Below are 22,839 nucleotides of genomic sequence, written 5' to 3' on the forward strand. Positions count from 1 at the left end.
TTGGATAAGGGTCTGGGCTAGAGAAGTAGAAGAGAGAGCTAGGGTGCGAGGAGGCCATATGAAACAGGATCAGAAAGTAAGAACGGACAGGGATAAGCAAAGCAACAGAGGCAAGTAAGGTGGGGAGAAAGAGGCAGATGCATCATGGACATGTTACATAAATATGTACATTTAGCCCAGCCACACAGGCAGAAGCTTTACATGTTTCCAGCACAGCACGGAAGCAACACAAGGTGTCATCAACCGTGCAGCTTCATGTAATGAGGGGAGAGGTTCTTCGTTTGAAATGACAGGTCCCCTTTCCCCCCCGACCCCAGTGTAGGCTTCCAGAGCTGTCAGAGCTAATACCCCTGCATTCCCTGATCCTTTTTTTTCCTCTTAGCTGCCTCAGGAGATGTCCAGACCTACCAAATTCGCACAGCACCTACAAGCACCATTGCACCTGGTGTCGTGATGGCATCCTCCCCAGCACTTCCCACCCAGCCAGCAGAGGAAGCAGCGCGGAAGAGAGAAGTCCGCCTAATGAAGAACAGGTTTGTGTGCTCTGGAGGACTGAGGTGGACCAGCAGACCCGGCCCCCAACTCTACCCGCCCCAATCCTGCCGAAGGATTTGTTACCAGGTGGAACTGAGGGTGTGGCAGAAATTTGGCTGTGCCTGAAAAATAAAATAAGCAGAAATGTGGCTCCGAAAGGTAGCTTCAGTACACACCAGTCTTTATCCCTCAGCATGAAGGGCAAGAAAAGTTGTGGTGTGTAGTACCTTCCTCCTCTCACCACACCCCAAAATTACCTAGCTAAAAAATTACTCCGAAAAGGAAAATAACACCAAATGCAAAATATAAAATAATAATAATAATTTTTAAAAATTATATCCCTCCCTCCCCAACCGAAGCTGGGCTCAGAGCAGCTAACAACAGTAAATATACCATGCAGTTGATCCATACAGTTGAATGGCATATGTGAAAATACCTCCCATTGCTTCAGATGGTTCCTGATACGTTAGGCAAGCAATAGTGATTTGCCACTACCACAAGGAAGCCTGTTGCTCACCTGCCCATAAAGAAGAATTGTGTTTATTTTACTCCCAAAGAAACAAAAAATATTATACTATTCAGTTACTTCTGCCTCAGTTTTATCAGTTTAAAATCAGTGAACATATTGACTTGAGCTTTAATATTCTGTTTTGCCTACAGGGAAGCAGCACGCGAGTGCCGCAGGAAGAAAAAGGAATATGTCAAATGTCTAGAAAACAGAGTGGCTGTGCTTGAAAACCAAAACAAGACATTGATTGAAGAGCTAAAAGCACTTAAGGACCTTTATTGCCACAAATCGGATTAATTTTAGATCCCCATTTTTGGTTTGTTAATGTCAGAGAAAGACTGCTTTGGTGACTGCCAGAAAGACAAAGTGGACTTTTTATTTTCTAAACATTTCTCTCTCTTTTTTTTTTCTACGCGCAAAACTGCCTGAAAGCAACTGCAGAATTTTATTCGTCTGTGCTTTGCATTAAACTGTGAATGTTGAAACACCTGCCTCCACTTCTCCCCCACCTTCCCTCTCCCTTCCCCCGAATTATTTTCACCACAGTGCATCCTGGTTGAGAAGAAAGAAAACAGACTTCCTCATCTCCAATCTTCTTCAAGGAATAATAACGTTCACTTCTGAAGCTGGGTTTTGTTTTTTGTGTTCACGCGCAGAGGGGGTTATTTCATAATGCTTTCAAGAATTAAAACACAGAGCTCATCTGAAACCCTCAGAGATGGTTATCCCGAGGCTCTGCCCTGAAGTATTATGTGGGCTGGATGCGTACCCAAGGTATGCTCTGAGGAAGCTATGGTTGCCAAATTGTTGCATGGTTTCAAACGTCCATTATCAAACTTTACAGTTGCAGCTACGTGGTAGAATGATGCCAAAAGACATGTACTTCAGGTATGTAGGTATGTACACAGTAGGAATTAAATGAGCATATAGAGAAGGGTTGGGGAGAAGGTGGGATAGTCACCTGTAACCTCCATCTGTTTTTTAGATAGTTTTCTATATGATAAAAAATTATTCCATTGATTTCCTGTTTTTTTATATAAAAAAAGGAGATTTCATGTGTTCAGTCTTTTGATTGCCCGTAAAGAAATCATCTAACGCTTATGATATCCTAAGGGGACATGGACTCCTAGCAAGCAGTAGAGCAGGAACGGTAACGTTCTGGCTTTAGCTTAGAAGTCCATGAGATTATCATAAAGAATAATTCATTAAAACACCATTTTTGTTTTGCATTATCCAGAGGCGATGTTATACAAGGCAACCACTAGCAGTGCATACTTTAGTGAAGAAAGGAGTGAATGTTAACTTGGTGACCTGGTAGAGAATTTTTTTTTTTTCTAAATCTCCCTATTGTGCACACAGATGGTGTGAAATTGAACTTTGCTGACTTGTTAAACCTAAGTCATCAGCCAGACCTGCATCCCAGTTAAGCTATCTGATTTCAGTAGGACTCTGTGTCATTTAGGGATCAAGCTGGATCTAAGTAAAAGTTTCTCATCTGCAGACATTCAAACCCCAAGGAGTAAAAAGAAAAAAACTTCCCCTAAAGTATGTGGCAGGAATCAGTAATGTGATTAATCAATATAATATGATTTAAGGCAGTAAATAAGCCGTTCAACATTAGAAATTCCTCTGTTCAAGCTACTTTGGCTACTTAGAGGTGGAATCAGTTCTCCAGAGGCAAAATGGACTTATTTAAGAGAACATGAAGTTATTTTGAATCTCTAATCCCAGCAGTTATTTTGATCCTCATCTATAAAAGCCTGCACATAAAATAAGACTGCTCCTGAAAGAATATTAGTTCACAGATCTTCTTAAAGGTGATAAAACCAACATGGCCTATTGCAATGTTTTATCAGTTAAATCTAACACCTGTAGCAATAATCTGTAGCTAGTAATTTTACTTAATAGTGCATTTGTTTTTTATGAAAATAAGTGCAAATCTTGATAATTTACCCTTTTATCAGATGAAGACAAAATTTGTTTCCATGGCATGTCACAAAATCTTTAGAATTAAAGAATATAAAAAGCTATCAAGCCTCATATTTTAAGCAGCTTATTTTTATTTGCAAGGCAAACTTTTCCTCCTGCTATTGGATAAAATAATACAGACATTTTGAACAAAAATAAGTCCTGCCATTTTAGAAACCCTTTAATTCTCACATCATAATATTTTTTTAAACAAAACAAAAGCAGGTTCCTACAAAGAAATGGGGTGATAGATTATGGAGAACTCAAATCCACAATTTTTACCTGCCTTGTGAGGTTTGTTCCCCTCACCCCCCGAAATTTTGGTAGAATCATGATCTCTGCTGATTTTCTTGAATTGCTAACCTCATTGAAAACCGTTGTATGTGTTGATCTTGGTTTGAGAAAGCCTCTTTCAAAGCTGGCTGCGGATGTGTCAGGTAATCTGTTTAAACATTATGTAATAATCTAAAATTCGTTCATCAGAAAAGCAACCACCATAACTCTCTGCTTGCTGTGTTCTTGGCATCTCCTGCAATTAGCTGAGAGAGCTGCATTTCAGCAAGAGAGCTCAGCAGATAAATGGGTTGTGGTGGGGCTGACTCTACACTTAATTTCAGCCTTTCCCAGGTTCCATTCGGTCAAAGGAGGCTCAACATGAACTGCTTGCAGAATCTAGTGTGGCTCGTCTATAGGTCAATTCAGGGTTTTCATTCTGGAATCTTTCACCAGCAATAAAATAACATCTGTCAGATTTTACTTACCCAATACCGAGATATCTGGCATTTCTTATGAAATACGACAATTTCCTATTTCTTATGTTTTCGGTAACCCAAGTTCAGACTTTACTGGTATGTCCTTTGTAATTCTTGACAGCCAAAAGGAACTGAAGAGAATCCGAAAAACAAGCAAACCCTTATTTTGTATATTGCTAATTTATTGAACAAAGAGCAAGATTGTCTAACCTGGTAGTTTTGCATTTGGCCCCTTTGCTGCTCAACAGAAATTTTGCTAAAATACTAAGTTGGTTGCCAGGCATAATTGGGGGGAAAAAGGTGTAGAAAGGGCTAGCTCCATTGTAGTCATCATACATAGGTCTGGTTTCAAGTACAGTTTCTATCTTTTACAAAATAAAAGGTACCATGTAGGCAATTAAAATATTGCCCAGGGTGCTCTTCTAACAGATATTCTTGGAAAATGCGTATGTATAAAATATGTACATATATAAAATATATATACACAGTATATAATCTATAGCTCTGAGAGCTTTTAAGTCAGGAATGCTGAGTATTATAGTATATTGAGGTCAGAAAAAAGTTTTACTCTGTGTGTGTGTGAGAGAGAGAATGTGCATGCGTGTTAATACACACGCTTCAGCCTCTTGTTTGAGCTACATTCTTCTGGCGCTTATTGATATGTTGTATTGTTGTTCACTTACCCATATTTAGTGATTTTATTTCACTGCAATTTGTATTTTTTTAGAAAGTGAATTATGGAATTATGTCAGCCGTTTTAAGCTCCTCTCTTCCCCCAGATTCTTCACTTTGTGCTTTGTCTCTTCGGCAGCTATACATTAAGGCAAAAAAACAAAAACAAAAGGAAAATATTTGCTTTATGCAAAGGGAACTAATGACCCACCCACCCACCCCCTTTTTTTTTTTTGGTGAGAAAAATATTTTTCCAGTTTTCTTGCTTCTGTGTGGTTTCTAGTATCTTAACTCCAGCTATTGTCAGCAGCATTGCTTGAGTGTGAAAGCACACATCCGTCTAAACAAGTCTGGTGGTTCTATAGTGTCTCTATTTCAGAAACAATTATCTGAAGCTAAATAATTCCCAGTAAGGTGAGAACTTTTGCGGTATGACCAAAATCAGTTTTGGTAATGAGCTCAAATACATGACCTGCAGCCTTGGGTGCTGTTGAAGGCTAGAATGTACAACTACATGCTGCAGGTGGAGATGGAATGTTTGATTGTGCTCCCACATGTATTTTTAAAAATCCTGCCCATAAAAAAAACTAGTGTTATGGAGAAGGGTATACTATAGCCTTCCACTGACATCTTAGTTTTTAATGTTTGGGCATGTTGTGATGAGGCAAACATTTCAATTGCCATCTGCAGTGTGAAGTGGCAGTACAGTCACAGTTCAAATTTTGCCTTTGAGGGTATTGATCATGCAGCTTGGCTCTTAATCTGAAGAGCGCCTAGCATATTTATTGTGGTCCTACTATTTGTATATATCTCATTACTTTTAGCTAATCCACTGACTCTCAGGATAAACTTTAAAAGAGGCAATTCTTGCGGGGGGATCTGCAGGGCAGGACCAAAAATCTACAGGCCAGTGGAAGTTAGGAAAATTACAGTCCTTTTAATGACATTAGAAATGTGGCAGAGGATTGTATTTAATTATTGGAACAATCATATGAGAAAAGGGGAAACTAAATTTTGGTGATACTAAATTCATTTTGTAGTTTGTGAATAGAACTGAACATTTCAAGGATCGAATCCAGATGAAAAAAATGTAAGATGCGTGGATTTGCTTTCCTTAAAGAGTGAAGCTACATAACACACCCAGATTTATCAGAAAGCACAACTCCTGAGTATTTCCTGCTGGCAATTAAGATGTGTTGATGTAAAGTTAAAGACTCTTAAAATGGGTTTATTTTTATAGACTATAAACCCATGGTTGCATACTTTATGCCTATGGATTGATAAAGTACACCAACCTCTGTTCTGAGCACATTGAGAAGCACAGCCAGCTTGGAACTGTTAAATATATGGTGCTGAAATTTTAGCAGTGCACTGTCTTGTGATACGTTCATCTTCCATGCTGACTATAGCTTAAGAATTATTGCATAGCTTCACTGCAAGACGAGAAATCCGTAGGCGGCATATCAGAATGCAATCCCAAATATTTCATTCTAATAGATTTGCATCCTGAAACATTGGAACCTCAAAATGTATGTAAACCATAGTCGTAGGTGAACGGACAGGCTTTTTTTTTTAATAGCACAAATGTATTTTTGGTACTGCAAATGCAGGTCCCTGCTAGCTTGAAGTGAGCGGTCGTACATTTTAAAGTCATGTTTACAGAGTCAGAAATGATGAGGGTTTGTTCAGAATTGTTATTTTGAATCCCTTCCTTGCTTATACCTGCAAGGAATCTCACCTCATCTTACTGTACCCTTTTACTCACTTTCTCAGGGTTTGTGTGCACACGTACGTTTTCACCAATGCAGCATTTATTTCCGGGATGCTTGGTGTCAAGGGGGTGTGTAGCTTACCCCAGTGTAATGAGACAACTGAGAACAACTACGCTGGGATTTAGCTCATTAATTTATGGATACGTGGCTGCAAAAATTAAGCACCGAGGTCCTATGGTTGCCATTCTTTTGCAGCACTTTCTGAATATGACCCAGTCGCCACTGCCTACCACAATAACTATGCTGTATTGTTTACATGTGGCCTCTTAGCCTCACATTGAACCCAAGGCACATCAAACCTCTCTAATTATCTGGAGGTTCTCCTCACTTGAATTTCTCCTCCTGATTGACCTGTTGATAATGGAATCAAGTTAGAGGTTGGTGCAGATTTAAAAACAACCATTGGCTGTATCATTCTAAGCAAGATACTACTGTATCAGTCAGTCACTTCAGCCATGGCCACATATTGATTTGATGGACAATCTGAGGCAGGAAGAAAGAGGAGAGGAGACCCAACAATTTGATGGTATTCAATAAGGTCATGGTAAATAATTGGGAGATTGTTTTTAAAATGTTTTCTACCAGTTGCACTTGAGCCAGATACCACTCCATATCTGTGTAATATAATTATTTCTGTTTTGAAATAAGAAACTAAATGCTAGACCTTCAGTTCCATTTACAACCCTACTACTTTATGTATGGCCATTCTGCTTGCAAGAACACACAGAGAGAAAGTTGTGCAAGTGAAGCACCTTCTCTAAAGCTCCTTCGTTACGTTTGGAAGGCAGTTTACACATGAAGAAATCACAATGCAAAATTTCAAGTTTCTGGAATGGGGATGGCTATGCTATTTTTATTTAAGAGAAACTAAAATTCACCCCCATTTCTGATTCTTCACCCAAAACAATCAGCACAAAACAGGGTATTGAACTTTGAAAAAAGTTTTCTCTTGAAATTAAATTGCTGAGCAAAGAAATATGAACTGGGGATGGGTTAATTTCATTTGAGAATCCTCTATTTCCTAGAAACATCCCTGTTTTAATTTTGTAATTATTGTTTTGTGTGTTTATTCCCCCTCCCCATGTACTGAGTTACACTGCTTTTTATTAACATTGTGTACATACTAACTGCTTTGTGTTTCAGAATGCTAGTAATTGCTTTGTATATTAAAGTGATCCTTGTGAATTTGTGAATTGTCATAAAAGTGCTTTTTCTTACTGTAAAGTTTGTGGTATAAACTGTCATAACACCCTTTTTACACATTTATGTGCAGACACATAAACATGCTTTTAAAATCATTTTGAAGTCTCTTTTCTTCAGAGAAGGAGGGTCATTTATCTTGATGCCGTTGACGTCAGCGATACTTGCCGCTTGACCACTTAAGAGCAAAACAATAAAATAGCAATGCTCTGAGGGCCCAGTCATATGTATACTTTCTGTCAAGCTGGCGAGGGACCCTAGGATGCAGCCTAAGGGCTGCTTTGGGGGCAGAGACAGGCTATCAGGAGAGTTTATGCCACCAGATGTATTTCAGAACACCTGCAGAAAGCTCCCCTAATCTAGATGTACCAGGGGCCCATGGGGAATGGGAATGAATTCCCATTCATGTCCCTGGCACACCCACAAAAATGATCATTATTAACGGGGAGGGAGAAATGGGGGGGCGGGCTGCTCCCTTGACTAGGAAATGGAGAGGCTGGGCTGAAGAAACCATAGCCCCTCCTAACCTCTCAGCTCCACATTTTGCACCAGAATAATAGCACAGATCTCTTGTGCCACTTTCCTCAGAATGGCGCTGATAATGCCAAGGTTGCAGGCTTTTCCCTGCATAAAGGTGCGTTGCAGGCAGTTGGACTAGATGATTCTGGAGGTCCCTTCTAATTCTACGATTCTACAAAAGCTTCCAGAGGTAGATGCCTATTATCTCTGCCAGGGTGGGGTGGGGCAGGTCATATGGCTTTTTCAGCACGTGCTCTGCTCAACCTTAGATCCAGCTCAAACTAAGCACGTGCCCTAGGATGGACTGTCGAAACCTACAGCACAAAAGTGCTCCACAGGTTACAGATTGCGATGGAATGGATTTACTTAGGCTGGAAAAGCTGAAGACCGAATTTGTGAACTGATTCAGTTCTAAATCCCAGAAAGAGCTCTTTCAAAAAAAAAAAAACTTCAGTTACTTTAAACAGCTGCTTTTATTGCTGTTAGGTAGTGCCTGAACCAAAAAGGATGCGGGTGGTGCTGTGGTCTAAACTAGAGCCTAGGGCTTGCCGATGAGAAGGTCGGTGGTTCGAATCCCCACAGCAGGGTGAGCTCCCATTGCTTGGTCCCTGCTCCTGCCTACCTAGCAATTTGAAAGCACGTTTACCTTCCCAGCGGGAAGGTAAACAGCGTTTCCGTGTGCTGCTCTGGTTTCGCCAGAAGCGGCTTAGTCATGCTGGCCACATGACCCGGAAGCTGTCTGCGGACAAACGCCTGCTCCCTTGGCCTATAGAGTGAGATGAGCGCCACAACCCCAGAGTCGTCCGTGACTGTACTTAATGGTCAGGGGTCCCTTTACCTTTACCTAGTGCCTGAACCATAGGAACTAAAGAATGGTGCAGCTTAAAAATGAGACTGTAGCTCTTTAAAGATTTGTTCACCCTTGTTACATTTGCACAGTTGATTTCAAGATTGTGCTTTCCACTCTTTAGGAAGTTTTGGGAGTCCAAAAGCATCCTCTTACATGCAGAATGGGAGTTGTTTTGTGTTCAGCTAGGGACACTCTTGTGCCTCTTAGATGGTTTTGGTCCAGATGTTCTCTTCTACTGCTGCATGTGGAAGTACAAGGACTGCTGCAGAACCTCTCAGCTAGAGAATTGCTCTTCTGCTCCCACTGCACATGCAGCTCTTTTCAATTTGCTCACAGTACTTGGGATCCACTCCAAGGGACCACAACGCAATTGTGAAAATTCTGGCTTTCTGGTTAGAAGTTGCACTCTCTGCTGATCGGGATGGAATTTGGCAACTCACTCTGGAGGCATGTTTAAGTGGAGGAGTTCAGATTCAGAAGTCACGTGAGATTACCTCTTGAGTACACCTGCCTGATTGTATCCTTCTGTTGAAAAACTAATCAAACATGGGACATTTCTTTGCAAAACATCAAACATTTTTATTGACTTTCTACTTCTGTGGAATGATTTACAACTATCAAGTATTACTATCTCTATCAGGCAGTAACAACTTATTTGTAAGAATTTCTTCCACATGAGAATAAGAATACTGGAACTTTGCACCAGAATTTTACAAGTCACTAAGCAGATAGTGCACTTTATTGATCAGATCACTTTCCAATTGCAATGATAGACAATGGACGGCACACTCACTTTCCGCTCTCTTCATCACATGATCTTTGGGTAAGAAATGGATTTATCTTTTTCTTTTGATAATTTCAGAAGTAAATCTAATCTCATGGAAAGCTTTTGAGGGAAGGATCTATTTTTGAATTGCAACAGAAAGCATCACGACTTTAAATTACACCTTAACTAATTCCAAATTTCGAGACAAACTTTAATATAAGACAAATTTACATGTTATATATATGTGTGTGAATCTAATTGTGGACACAGATAAGTTTACTGGGAACAGAACTTTATTTGGATATAGACACCCATAGACTTTCTGGACATTAAAAAAACTATTCAAAGAAGATCTTACTGTATACGTACTTGATGACCTTGAAATTACGTTTGAAAAAGACTTCAGTTATTAGTTGACTTCTGGCTTACTTATGATATCACGGTTTTTACTGTATTTGGACTTGCATATTGATAACTGATGCTGGATTGGAGGTGGTTCTGATTCTACATTGGCAGATTTGAATTAGCAGAGGGAAAACTTTATTAAATGTAAATTAGTGATTTACTTAACTAATGTATTACAATTTTACTTTTCGATAAAATAGTAGGGATCCACTTAAGAGAATAAACACAGATTTGTATCATCTTTAGACTTGATAAATTCAATTACTAGACAGCTTGAATGCTGTCCAGCTTGACTGATGAATTATAAATTACAAACTTGATTATTGAAAAACAACTAATGAAGCATATTTGTGAACAGAATGAATTTCTAAGGAACTAGGCAACTCTAAATAATAATGAATGAATGATGGTAGACTAATTAGTCTCATGCGAAATATCTAGAAGAATTAAAACATTCTATTAGGAATGCAAATCAATAACTCCCCTTATGTTTTGGTATATTCTTTCTCTGTTGCATGATTGATCATTGTTCCAGTTAGGCTGATAGAAAATTGCTAATTGATTCATTCTCTCTAAGTACAGAAACAGTAAAACTGGGGTTTTTTTTTTACATAATACAGCCAAATATTTCCTTGTGGATATCACATCCCCCCCCCCAATGCACTGCATAATTCAGATTTGCTGTTCCATTGAGTGAAGTGCCCTGAGATGTAGTTCTGAGCAGCATAGCTTAACACCAGCGGGAAACAGAGGTAAATTGTCACTATTATTAATCTAATTGGATTTTTCAATTTACTTGAAGCCAGCAGGTCCTACGTTTCCTCAATGGCAGGCTTGGCCCTTGCACACTAATAATTCATTGGTCCATTTATAATTTAGTTGGATTACCTGAGTTACCATGATCGGGATGGGAAGAAACAGGAGGAATGGCTGGATGAAAGGCCTAAATTCAGTTGTTTGATCCAGGTATGATTGCAAGTGGCGGGAATGAGCATACAAAAGCTCACAAACTAATCACAGATCTGCTTTCTGGGCTTTCCTCTGTGCTCTGAATATATGCACATCATTACTAGGGTCATAGTGCACCTCGTATACTGAAAACCGCTCCTTCAACATCTTCAGGAAGTTGTGGTCTCGCTCATAACGGAGGCGGCATGATAGTAGGATCACCGTCTGTTCAGAGCAGAGATGGTCCAGCGTTTCAAGAAGATCGGCAAACGTTTCTTCCAGGTAAACAATGTCTGCTCCCAAGATAAAGTCATATCCTCCTGAAGAGAAGCTCCCCAAGTCTCGGCCCCAAGTCAGTTCCTTTACTGCTGTCCTTGGCCGGATGTCAGCAGGTAAATTAGCTTGGACGTTTGACTCCAGTAGAGCCAAGGCTGCCTTCCTGTCTGTGATTGTCACTTGAGCACCTAATGTGCCAAAAAGAAGGAGGAGGAGGAGGAGGAGGAGGAGGAGGAGGAGGAGGAGGAGGAGGAGGAGAAGGAGAAATCAAACGCGTGAAGACAAATTGCCGGTGTCCAGCACAACTTTCAAAACACAGGTTCATTTCCCCAAACAACAAAACCATTTCTCGGGTTGATTCCTATGTAAACTCATGTTCGGAATTATTATTATTAATGTTCAGTATGGCCCAGTCATGTCATTCAGCCAAGCTATCCAGACCAAGAGAGTGTTCTAATGCTCAGTAAAAGAATATGCTACCATATTTCTATCACTGCATTGCTATGTTAATCCATTATGAGGAAGTCCCTGTTAATAACCTTGCAGCCCCATTCTGGGTCAGCTGAAGTTTCTAGATCATTTCAAGGCAGCCCCACAAACGCCATGCAGCAGTAATTCAAGTGGTTGCAATTCAAGAGTTGAAAGGTTATCTTGGTTTAGAGTCATAAATGGTATATCAACTTAAGATGAGTTGGACTGGACTTGCACCCAGATATGTGTATATAGGACTGCAGTCTGAAAAGGCAAAATCTTGGGATGGCTGCAAAATAAACATGTCTGCTATAGGATCCCCCAACACCCCCCAAAAAAGGTAAAAGGTAAAGGTACCCCTGCCCATACGGGCCAGTCTTGACAGACTCTAGGGTTGTGCGCTCATCTCACTCTATAGGCCGGGAGCCAGCGCTGTCCGAAGACACTTCCGGGTCACGTGGCCAGCGTGACAAGCTGCATCTGGCGAGTCAGCGCAGCACACTGAACGCCGTTTACCTTCCCACTGGTAAGCGGTCCCTATTTATCTACTTGCACCTGGCGGTGCTTTCGAACTGCTAGGTTGGCAGGCGCTGGGACCGAACAACAGGAGCGCACCCCGCCGCGGGGATTCGAACCGCCGACCATGCGATTGGCAAGTCCTAGGCGCTGAGGTTTTACCCACAGCGCCACCCGCGTCCCTCCCCCCCCCAAAAAACCACACAATAAAAAGGGATTTGTGCTCTGCAGTGAACAACACCCAAGGAAAACAATGTAACTCAGAATTACTGTCAGATGAACTTAATAGGCCACATCAGCACCAGTTTCTGCGAAGAGAAACTTACCAAGCAATGCAGCTACAATTCCCAGCAAGCCTGTTCCGGCTCCTAACTCAATCACCAAGCGTCCTTGTAGATCAATGCCTCCCATCTCCAAGAAAGTACACAAAACCACAGCCTGGGCACCCAAAAGAGGGAAAAAATCTAATTAAAAAGAATGCTTATTTAGGTTAATGCCAAATCACAGCATTGCTCATGTGGGTCACATGACAAACATGCAAAAAAGTTGAGGGCAGCAAACCGCTGTGAAGTGCAGGCAGACCAGAATATTATTATTATTCTTCGGACCTAAATACTCAGGGGGACTGGGGAGGTTAAAACTGGGAGTCTGGGTGTCCCTGCCTAAAATGAGGATTTAACTGCAAATTATTAATTTCTAGTGAAGTTACTCTGCTCAGCGGATTGTGAGCTATTTAAAACTGTACTTTTTGATAAATATACACTAAAGAATTCAGTCTCCTTGAGGGCTGTACTAATGATCTATTTGTTTGGCTACTCATAAATTTATCTTCTTCAGGTAGGAAAGTTAGGTGTTAAAACTGATTTTTTTGAAAGAAGGTACACATCCAATGAGATTTCACATCCCTGAACAGATCACACCTTGTTAAGAGATGATGAAAGAACTAATCCTTCTGTTGTGCACAATAAAATGAGGACAGCTTACAACAAGAGCTTTTTTCCAGCGCTCAACAGAAAAACAAGAAATATCAGGGTTTTATTTTTATTTTTTTTAATGTGGCATCACCAATGGTTCATTCCGTAAAAAGACTGTACCATTAGCACCCAAACAGACGGCAGTGGGATCCTATACATGTCTATTTAGAAACAGGTTCTGTTGAGTTCAACATGACTTACTCTCAGGTAAGAGTGTCTATGACTACAGTGAAGTATACTGTCATCTGAAACTATGCCAAAACATTAAAAACACAGTATACAGTGCATTATAAATGTGTAAGGTGTTTCTTTAAACATTTACAGTATGACTTTCATCCTCCATTGTCTCTTTTGAAATGTGTGGCTTTGAAGATCAACAGTTCAGTGTGCAGTGAACATCCATATCAAGTTTTATCAGTTTCTCTGCTACCCAAATAATAGTTTAAGCAACACCACAAATACAGATAAGATTATTAGGACAACTAGATTAGACCATCGTTACAATGGCAGGACTACTATAATTTGGAGGTAAACCCTACTAAATCCATTGTTAGTAAGCACGCACAGGATCAGGCTACAAAAGCATTGAAGAACTACTGATTTAGGAATTGGGGTGGGGGCTGGACAAGTGACTACTAATGCCCACCTTTAAACAGCAAAGGATCATATTTAAACAGCAACAGTGTCAGAAAATGAGTAAGTGCAAAATTATACGGACCGCATCCCAAACAACAGCTGCAACACCCAGCTGCTTCCAGTTCTGCTGGATCTCGATGGTGTGGTTGGCAAAGCAGTATGTAGAGGAAGACTTGTGCAACTTCTGCATCCCCCAAGCAGCCGTGTCATCGTAAGGAACCAAGGCCATCTTTTCGTCTGCCAAACCAAATGGAAGTATAGCATTAGGGGGAAAGTTTGTACAAAAGGCTCTTCCTACTTCTTCAAATTCCATCAGCAAAGGTTGAGTTTTGCCCGACTCCACAATTCACTTATTCTGATTTTACACTCACTCCATGCCAAATGTTTTACTGAAACGTGAAATATTCACACTAGGAGTTTTACTTCAGTTGTGGAAAGCAGACTACCAGTGCTTCTGGAAGATGCCAAGAATTCTTCTCTATAGGCGACCTCCTTACATTTGTTTGATGCTTAGCTAGCAGTCAGGACTATTTTCATTTTATCTTCATCTTCCCATGCATGTAAAAACAGAACCAAATTAAATCAAAGAAAAATAAAATGTATTTCATGACTTTGATCTTACAAATTTCTATCCAGGGATTATTATTGACGAAACTGGGCATACATGGATACAGTATTCCTGTCCCAAAACGTTAAGTATTAGAAGTCTGCTTTAACAAGTGAATTTTTAAAGCCTGTCTGAACAACACATGAAGAGAGGGAGCCTGATGGATCTCACCAGAGAAGGCATGTCCAAGCACCGTGCCACCACTAAAAAGGGCCATGAAACCACGCTTTGAATTTCTACTAATGATGGGACATAGAAAAGGCTCTGAGGCTGAGCTCATGGCCTGATCAGTTTCATATGGGAGAAAGTTGGGTCAACTAAGGCTCTAAACAGTTTAATAGCAACATTTTGAAATTCAGCCTTTTTAAAAAAGGAAACTGAAGTAAGATGAAGTAAGATCAGAGGTATACGTTCTGACGTTCCAGCCAGTTGAATTTTGGACCAATTGCAATTGAATGGGCCGTGATTAAAGGCAGATCCTCATGGAAAGAAGTCATACAACCTGGAAGACTGCATGAGTGATTATGCTCAGGTCCAAATTCCCTAAGAAAGATTACAGCTAGCAAACTAACCTGAAAAATGACTCTCGTCCAGCACTGATACTGGATATCCAGGATTGCTACCCTAAGCTGCATATCTGATCTTGCAGAAGGAGTACAACTCCATCCAGAACAGGGTTGTATACCCAATTCCTGGTTGGAAGAATTTCTGATCAAAAGGACATCAGCTTCAGGCGATTATTTGCCACCAACCATTCCTGAACTGACACTGGGCACTGATTTAGAGTTTCCATCACCTCACAGGGATGAGAAGGTGAGAAAGAAAGGGAGAGAAGTATCTCCTCAGCATACTCATGATCTCAGACAGCAGTTTCATGTATCTTGTGAGCTCCTGCGCTGAAGAGCGGTATATAACTCTTAATAAATAATTGCATGTGCATGTCTAAAAGCACGAGAGACAGGTTAGTATCCTTTGGCACCCCACAAACCAAATCCTATACGGCAGGACAGCAGTCCCACAATTATTATTGTGCGATTTTACTTACGCACATGGGGGCCCAGAACATAACTCCTCCCTATAAGTGGGGAGTCATCTATATTTGCACACAACCACCCTGTAAGGTGGGTTGTCAAAAATTCAGTTTTCACAAATGTGGGGGCCCTGGAGGCAGGAAGTGTCACCTTACCTGGTTCTTTTACACATTGATGGGATAGAGATGGGCACATACCTGATGTTTTCCTTTCCCACTGGAGGTTGGATAGATAGATAGAATTGTAGAGTTCGAAGGGACCCTTAGGATCATCTAGTCCAACCCCCTGCAATGCAGTAATATGCATCTGTTCCATGTGGGGATCGAACCTGCAACCTTGGCATTATTGGCACCACACTCTAACCACCTGAGCTGTGTGTTGTGTGTGATCCAATGAAAAAGGCTATTTGTGTATTTCTCTTATTAACTGTAACCTGGAGAAACCTTAGCCTATTTAATGAAAGGGCCAATGCTGCGCTGTTTGCATTGCAATTATTTGTATGGTTTTAACAGATCTTACATATAAGAAAGAGAAAGAGAGAGAGAGAGAGAGAGAGAGAGAAATTTTTAATTCTATCCATGTTTCATTGTTTCTTGGTTGTTTCTGCTCACCCCCCTCCCCCCCGTTTTTAGCTGTTCTTATTTTATCTGTAAGCTGCCCTGCCAAGGAAACGGGCAGGGTTAATAAAAATAAAGAGAATAGATTCTCTGTAGCTCATGCATCTTTTTTTGGCTTGGTGATTTATCCTTTCCCATTAGACGAAGTGTGTCTGTGCTTTGCTAACAGCATGTCTGTTATTCTTGAATAAAAATTATATTATTTGGAATTGAAGAACAAAAACGCCTAGCTCGTTTTCCTGCAGACGTTCATTTTCTATGCTCGCCCTACCCTTGGTTTAATAATAATAATAATAATAATAATAATAATAATAATAATAATAATAATATATTGGTTAACCTTCAGGAGAGGGGTACCTGGCCTCCCTCCCTTCTTGTTGCTAGGATACCCAACACTCCCCCCCACCCTCCTTTGCTCACGTGACGCGGGGTCTACGGAGACCTTCCACTTGTCCCGGGAACCAACTTTCGGCGGCGCGGGAGCACCGAGCATGCGCACAGCAGCCAGCACGGCCGGACAACAGGCATAGAAGGAAAAACGTGTAGAGGTATGCACTCAGCTTTAACTTCCGGTTACGATTTCTTTTCTTTCTTTTTTCAATGGAGTCATCATTCTGTCCCTTCCTGCTCTACAATTCGTTTACAGTATTGTGATTCTGCATGGACTAAAACCGGAAGAGTTACACACAGAGCTTTAACTGCCGGTTACAATGTCTTCCCTCCTTTTTTAAAAAGCAAAGGCGCCAATTATTCTCATTTACTGTACTTCCTGGTTGCCTCTTTGCAGCGGGAGCAATCGCGCCCTGGTTTTTTTTTCTTTTTAATAATCAGTTTTGCAATTATGCAATTAAAGAAGAACTGGATTGGCTGCGAAGTAGAAGCATGGGAGGTTCCCCAAAGCACCCTCTTTGGAGCTCGTAACTTTTTAAGCTCTGCAGTCTCTCTGCGCACAAGTAGCATAGGTTTGCAATTATGATAATTATGATAATAAAAACTTAAAGAAGAACTGCAAAGCACCCTCTTTGCAAAGATCTCGTCACTTTTTGAGCTCTGCAGTCTCTCTGCGCGCAAGTAGCATAGGATGCCAGGCGCGTTCCTGCAGTTGCACTCAGGTCTCACGTGGGGAAAGAGTGCCTAGGGCGTGTCAGACAAGGCGCAGGGATGCCTGCCTCTAATTACAGCATTGCTTGAATGGTCTTGGAGGTCAGATCCACGCACGTGCCTCCCGCCTGCCCCCCAATGTTTCCTCTACAAATCCCCCTTGCCGGATTGGAGGGGCTGCTGATCTCCCCCCACACACACCCTTGTTCCCAATGTAGATCTTCATTCGCCTCTTCCTTCCCGGCGCTGGGGGGAGACATCATTTTGTGGCACTCTCTCTGCACTAACTATTCTCCACCTTTCTCCTCAAAGCTGCTGTTCCTCCCTCCACACAACTCCAAATCTTCAAATATCCGAAGGGCTGCCTCATGGAGGATGGTGCAAGCTTGGGTTTTTTCCTCCCGCTCCGGAGGGCAGGACTCGAACCCATGGCCTCAAGTTACCAGAAGGGAGATTCTGACTAGACATCAATAAAGAACTTTAGGATGGTAAGAACCGTTCGATAGTGGAGAGGTGATGGACGATCTCCTTCCTTGGAGGTTTCGAAGCAGAAGTTGGATAACCATCTGTCATTGATGCTGCAGCTGAGATTCCTTCATTGTAGGGGGTTGGACTAGATGACCCTTGGGGACCCTTTCTAACTCTACAGTATGAATCATTGATGCCTATAATTCTTGGGCTCCGTGATCACTGCAGATGGTGACAGCAGCCACGAAATTAAAAGACACCTGCTTCTTGGGAGAAAAGCAATGACAAACCTAGACAGCATCTTAAAAAGCAGAGACATCACCTTGCCAACAAAGGTCCGTACAGTTAAAGCTATGATTGTCCCAGTAATATGCTTTCCTCCCAAGAAGCAATATATATATATTTGTGTGTGTGTGTGTGTGTGTGTGTGTGTGTGTATGCGTGTGCCTATGTATGTATGTGCATAAATATGGGAAGACACAAGATTTACCCACTCTGGAAGAATGGCAGATGAAGATGATGGACTATATGGGACTGGCAGAAATGACTGGCAGAATCCGGGACCAGGGAGAAAGAGGCGGTGGAAGAAGATTGGAAGAAATTTAAAGACTATTTACAGAAATATTGCAAAATTAATGAATGTTAGAATGATGTTGGATAGAAATTAAGTGGTTTCCAGCTGTAATGCTTTAAGAATATGGAAGAAGGGTATAATTAGGTAAAAAAATTAACTAAAATGGTGTTGGATTGGAAATAAGTGGTAATGGCAACAAAGTTAATAAGACTATGCAAAAATGAATTGATAATGTATGAAAATACTGAGTTATAAAATGTTAAGTAATAGAGATAAGTTAAATGAAAGAGGGTAAGGATTTGCTGATTTGATTATTTAAATGGGAATACAAGAACGGGAGGTGTGAGGAAGTCAAAGAAACAAGCAAACGAGTTTTACGTTATGAAAAATAATTGTTTTTAATTTTTCTTGTTGTTTCTGTATGTTTTATTTATCTTTTTATTTTTTCTCTTTTATTATTAGGTGTTTTTGTATATTTGTCTTTGTAAAATCTTAATAAATATTTCTTTAAAAAAAATAAAAAATATGTGTGCGTGCATATATATTTGTATGCATGTGTGTGTGTGTGTGTGTGTGTGTGTTTACACGTGCGTCTAGATGTGTGTACATATATGTGCCTATGCCTGTGCATATATTTATGTGCGCCCGCGCATATCCGCTTCTCGACCCCGCCCCCATCACGTGGTCCGGTTCCTGCCGCCCGGCCCCTCGCCCCCCCCCCCCGCTTAGCCTTCAGATGATACGTCGCAGGCGCGCGGGCGGGGCGAGGCGGCGGTGGGGTTTGTCACGTGGGGCCGTGGAGCGCGGCCGGCGGTTGGCTGGCGCGTGCGCAAGGGGGGCGCCGGCGCCGCTCTCTCCTCCTCCTCCTCCTCCGCCGCCGCGGGGACCGTTGGGAAAGCGGCTTCTTCCCGGGTCTTCCGGCTGCGGCTGCTGAGGGGGCGGCGGGAGCGGCTGGTTGGCGAGCGGGGCCGGGCGAGGGCGGCAACGGCGGCGTGACAATGAGGCGACGCTGCTGCTGCTGCTGCCGTCGCCGAGGCCTTCTATAGCTGGGCTCGGGCCCAGCCCAGGCGGCGGCGGCGGCGGCGGCGGCTGCTCTCCCGCTCGGCCATGGGGAACACCGTCACCTGCTGCGTCTCTCCCGGCGCCAGCCCCAAGCTCGGCCGGGTCCGCGGCTCGGCGCTGAGGGCGGCGTCCGCCGGAGGGGGCGGCGGCGGCGGCGGGAGCGGGGCGGCGGCGGCGGCCGTGGGGCTCGAGCGGAGGGCGGGCAACTACCGGGAGGTCACTGAGGCCGAGTCGGGGGACTCGGATCCCGGCGGGGGCGGCCCCCACCTGCAGCACATCAGCGACCGCGAGTTCCCGGATGGTGAGTGAGGGAGAGGGGCGGGGGGGGCTGAGGAAGTTGGGGGGGGCGTGGAAGGGCCGCTTCCCCCGGAGTGAAGCCTCTTTCGTTCCGTGGCTTCTCCGGGTTATCCCAGGAGCCTTCAGAATGACCCTTACTCGGAAGTAGGTCGAGCTTTGATCAGCAAGGCTGTTCTTTCCAAATCCCCGCTGGGTGAGATCCCTACAGCTTTTCTCAAACTCCGGTCCCCAGATGTGTTGGGACTACAACTCCCATCAGCCCTAAGGATGGCTCGCAAAATTTAAGTTGGAAGGGACCTCAGGGTCAATCTAATCACCAGCCTTCGGGTTAGCAGCCGGATTAAACCATCGTGCAAGGAAGGGGGCACAAAGGTTTCACGTGCCTGTGATAGCATAGTTCTTGCGCCCAGTGTTTGAAATTAACGAAGCACATTTTGCACCTGACTATTGGTCACTTGCGACCAAGTGAAGATGCCAGGATGGCGCCTAACATGCCAGGGATCTGGACTGTTTTCATACATTTCATTGGATCTGGACTGTTTTCATACATTAAAATCACATCCTGTAGAATACTAACCACTATATTTTATCTGCACAATCAGAATGAATTTCAGGAACAAAAAGGCTTTTTCTGTGCAGCCTGAGTAGGAGCAATGAGCAATGTTGTAGTTAATTGTTGTACCCCACCCCACTGCCCTGCTCCCAGTTGTGAAGAATATTCCTACATTATGAACGGTCGGTGTCACCATTAAGAAAAAGAGGTAGGAATAGACCAATATATATGTGGACTGTTCCTGGATCGAGACTTTTCTTCTTTTAAGTTCTCAAGGTTCTTAACCAAGCTCAAAGTTGTCATCTGAACTAGTGAGATGTTTAACTGGTAATCAATCACAGCCTGTCCATCCTTTGAAAAATAAGGCTTTAGACCCATCTTGCTCCAAAATGGCACAAGGCATTTCGTTTTGGCAACTGCAACCTTGGATTAAGGAGCCATTTGGCACCTAGTTTATACAACTGAGTTTCTGACACTGGTCACAAAGGGTTAACAGCACAATGTTTATTTGAGTAACAATGAAAGCAAATTCACAGTAAACTGAAATCTGGGGTGAATGTAATTAGAACTAGGAATCTCCCAAACCTATTCCTAACTGGCTAATCTTTCCTGTCAACTGACCAAAGTTCCCACTGCCACCCAATTACAGTGGTGCCCCGCAAGACGAAAACGAAAAACGCGCAAGACGAAAGGGTTTTTCGGTTTTTGCGTCGCTTTGCTAGACGATTTTCCCTATGGGCTTGCTTCGCAAGACGAAACGTCTTGCGAGTTTGTTTCCTTTTTCTTAAAGCCGCTAAGCCGCTAATAGCCGCTAAGCCGCTAATAGCCGTGTTGCGAGGCACCACTGTATCCTATGCCCTTTTCAGCCTCCCCTTCCCCTTTTAACATTCTGTACTCCCAGTGGATTTCCTTCCCCTACCCTCAAGGCTCAAACTCAAAATATGGTTCATTACACCAGTTTTGGACTATGCTGCCCTTGCTAGTTCCTGGCCTGCCTCCTGGACTGGCGGTGATCAGCACAGAAACTGATGCTGTCTGTGTGTGATTTATGGGTCTGTTTGTCATTCAGAGAAATCTCTGTCTGGAAACGAGATTAAACAGTATGTCAGAAGAGTAATAATGTGATGAACACTCCTTTAGCTTGTAGTGTATCACTGAAGGAGGATGTGAATGTTTCCGCCTGTACTCTGAACCTTAGAGGTGGGGAAGTTTAAAGAGAAATTATTTATGTTTATTACTTTCCAATTCGTCCATTAACCAGAATGGCTAACTTCTCATCAGGCCTGTAATCCAGTCATCTCATGTGCTCTTGGCCGGATTGAGACAGCAATTCTAGGTCTTCATTTTGCTTTTAGTAATCATCAGTATAAACTAGGACCATGGTGCACCATCAAGTTCCCAATATTCTGTTCCACTTAAGTGTCACCAAGGGATGAATCCAGGTTCAAGGTGTACAGATAGGAGCACTGTTTGTGCCTACTTGAAGACTTGGAGTCTAAATGCAAAGCTGAGAAGGGGTAGCTTAATTCCAAGTGAGAAATGGGAATGCAGAACAGCTCAGAAGTGGAGTACTGTACTTTACTGCTGAATTTAATGGGAAAGTAGTCATTGCTACTTGGGGGGAAATGGGTGTGGATAACCCTTCTGTTTCCCTTAGAAGATAGGCAGTAGTTGCTGAAGTGGAACAATGGAAAAGATTGATAATAAAAGTTCCTGCAGAAGAGATGACTTGGTGGGTTGGTCTTGAAGTCCTTGTTCTTGTTGTGTTTCCTTCTGGTAGCAGGTCCCAATTACAGGAGTGCCACCCCCACTTATTTATTTTTTAAAATATATGATGTTTGTTTACTTCATTAAAACTATTGTGGGTTTATTATGTAGGGTCCCTGGGCTTCTCCCCTATAATTCCAGAACTGGTAGTAGATAGCTGTGTTTTGAAAACTTTTCTTGCTGTCTTTCTTAGTATCAGCCATTGTTTTTCGTCGTCTTCATGGAGATTTTTTGCTGCGTCTGATAGGTTGAAACAGTACCTTTTCCAATACAGTGGTGCCTCGCAAGACGAAAAGAATCCGTTCTGCGAGTCTCTTCGTCTAGCGGTTTTTTCGTCTTGCGAAGCAAGCCCATTGACAGATTAGCGGATTAGCGCTATTAGCGGCTTTTAGCAGCTTAGCGGATAAGCGGCTTAGCGGCTTAGAAAAGGGGGGGGGCAGGAAAGAAACCCGCAGGAACTCGCAAGACATTTTCGTCTTGCGAAGCAAGCCCATAGGAGATTCGTTTTGCGAAGCACCTCCAAAACGGAAAACTCTTTCGTCTAGCGAGTTTTCCGTCTTGCGAGGCATTCGTCTTGCGGGGCACCACTGTACTGGGGCTGTTTAGAAAAGCTAAATGGCAGCAGCTCTCATTGCACACAGGCTGCATAGTGTTGCTGCTTGTCTTTCAAACGTCCAGTTTATGGTAATCTGTTCTTTCTTCCAAAAGCTATCTTATAGAGAGAGCTGCAATCCAGCCTCAAAGTTAGTGTTCACACTTCTCTTATGGTCTTCTAGTAAGTGATGCATTGAGAGCAGTTGGATAATTTTTATACAGTATACAACCATATAGTATAACTTAGCCCCAGATGAGCAACAGCTCTCCATTAATAATGGGAACAAGCACAACACTTTTCCAGAGTGATCTGGCCATTTTGTGGAGTTATATACTGTATACACTTCCACTTCTTTGCATATAATATTGGGGGGTAGACTTTAACATTTGTGTATATTTTA

At 42.4% G+C, this 22,839-nt stretch overlaps 3 protein-coding genes across 12 annotated transcripts in view; 2 read left to right on the forward strand and 1 right to left on the reverse strand.

Moving 5' to 3' along the window:
* The window catches only part of CREB1 (cAMP responsive element binding protein 1), a 32,104-nt gene extending 24,600 nt beyond the window's left edge, over positions 1-7,504 (forward strand). For all 7 annotated transcript variants that reach the window (XM_083572115.1, XM_083572119.1, XM_083572120.1 and 4 more), the window contains 2 exons: positions 383-533; positions 1,195-7,504. In XM_083572115.1, coding sequence (XP_083428241.1) covers positions 383-533; positions 1,195-1,339 — 296 coding nt within the window. In that variant the 3' untranslated portion in view covers positions 1,340-7,504. The remainder of the gene's footprint in view (positions 1-382; positions 534-1,194) is intronic.
* A 1,825-nt stretch (positions 7,505-9,329) lies between these two features.
* Positions 9,330-16,667, reverse strand: METTL21A (methyltransferase 21A, HSPA lysine). Of its 4 annotated transcripts, none has more exons than XM_083572880.1 (4): positions 16,429-16,667; positions 13,850-14,004; positions 12,484-12,595; positions 9,330-11,358 (listed from the first exon to the last, which is right to left on the reverse strand). In XM_083572880.1, exons 2-4 carry the CDS (start codon positions 13,994-13,996, stop codon positions 10,961-10,963), a joined length of 657 nt encoding a protein of 218 aa, XP_083429006.1. In that variant the 5' UTR covers positions 13,997-14,004; positions 16,429-16,667; the 3' UTR covers positions 9,330-10,960. The 4 variants fall into 4 exon arrangements, with proteins under 4 accessions (XP_083429006.1, XP_083429005.1, XP_083429007.1 ...); XM_083572879.1 differs by having other exon boundaries at positions 16,443-16,657; XM_083572881.1 differs by having other exon boundaries at positions 16,363-16,460.
* Positions 16,668-19,160: 2,493 nt separating this feature from the next.
* Positions 19,161-22,839, forward strand: part of CCNYL1 (cyclin Y like 1) — a 30,569-nt gene continuing 26,890 nt past the window's right edge. Inside the window, exon 1 of the mRNA XM_083571690.1 lies at positions 19,161-19,528. Within this exon, the coding sequence (XP_083427816.1) occupies positions 19,273-19,528 (256 nt within the window). The 5' untranslated portion in view covers positions 19,161-19,272. The remainder of the gene's footprint in view (positions 19,529-22,839) is intronic.

Source organism: Podarcis filfolensis (genome assembly GCF_964270895.1).
Source record: "Podarcis filfolensis genome assembly, chromosome: 1".
Taxonomy (NCBI): domain Eukaryota; kingdom Metazoa; phylum Chordata; class Lepidosauria; order Squamata; family Lacertidae; genus Podarcis; species Podarcis filfolensis.

Excerpts from the sequence above, each read along its gene's own strand:
- METTL21A (XM_083572879.1), bottom strand. The coding sequence starts at position 16,515 with ATGCTCGGTGCTCCCGCGCCGCCGAAAGTTGGTTCCCGGGACAAGTGG. Across the intron at positions 14,005-16,442 it reads CTCCGTAGACCCCGCGTCAC|ACGAAAAGATGGCCTTGGTT; the intron begins GTGAGCAAAGGA and ends TTGGTTTGGCAG. Across the intron at positions 11,359-12,483 it reads AATTGTAGCTGCATTGCTTG|GTGCTCAAGTGACAATCACA; the intron begins GTAAGTTTCTCT and ends TTGGCACATTAG.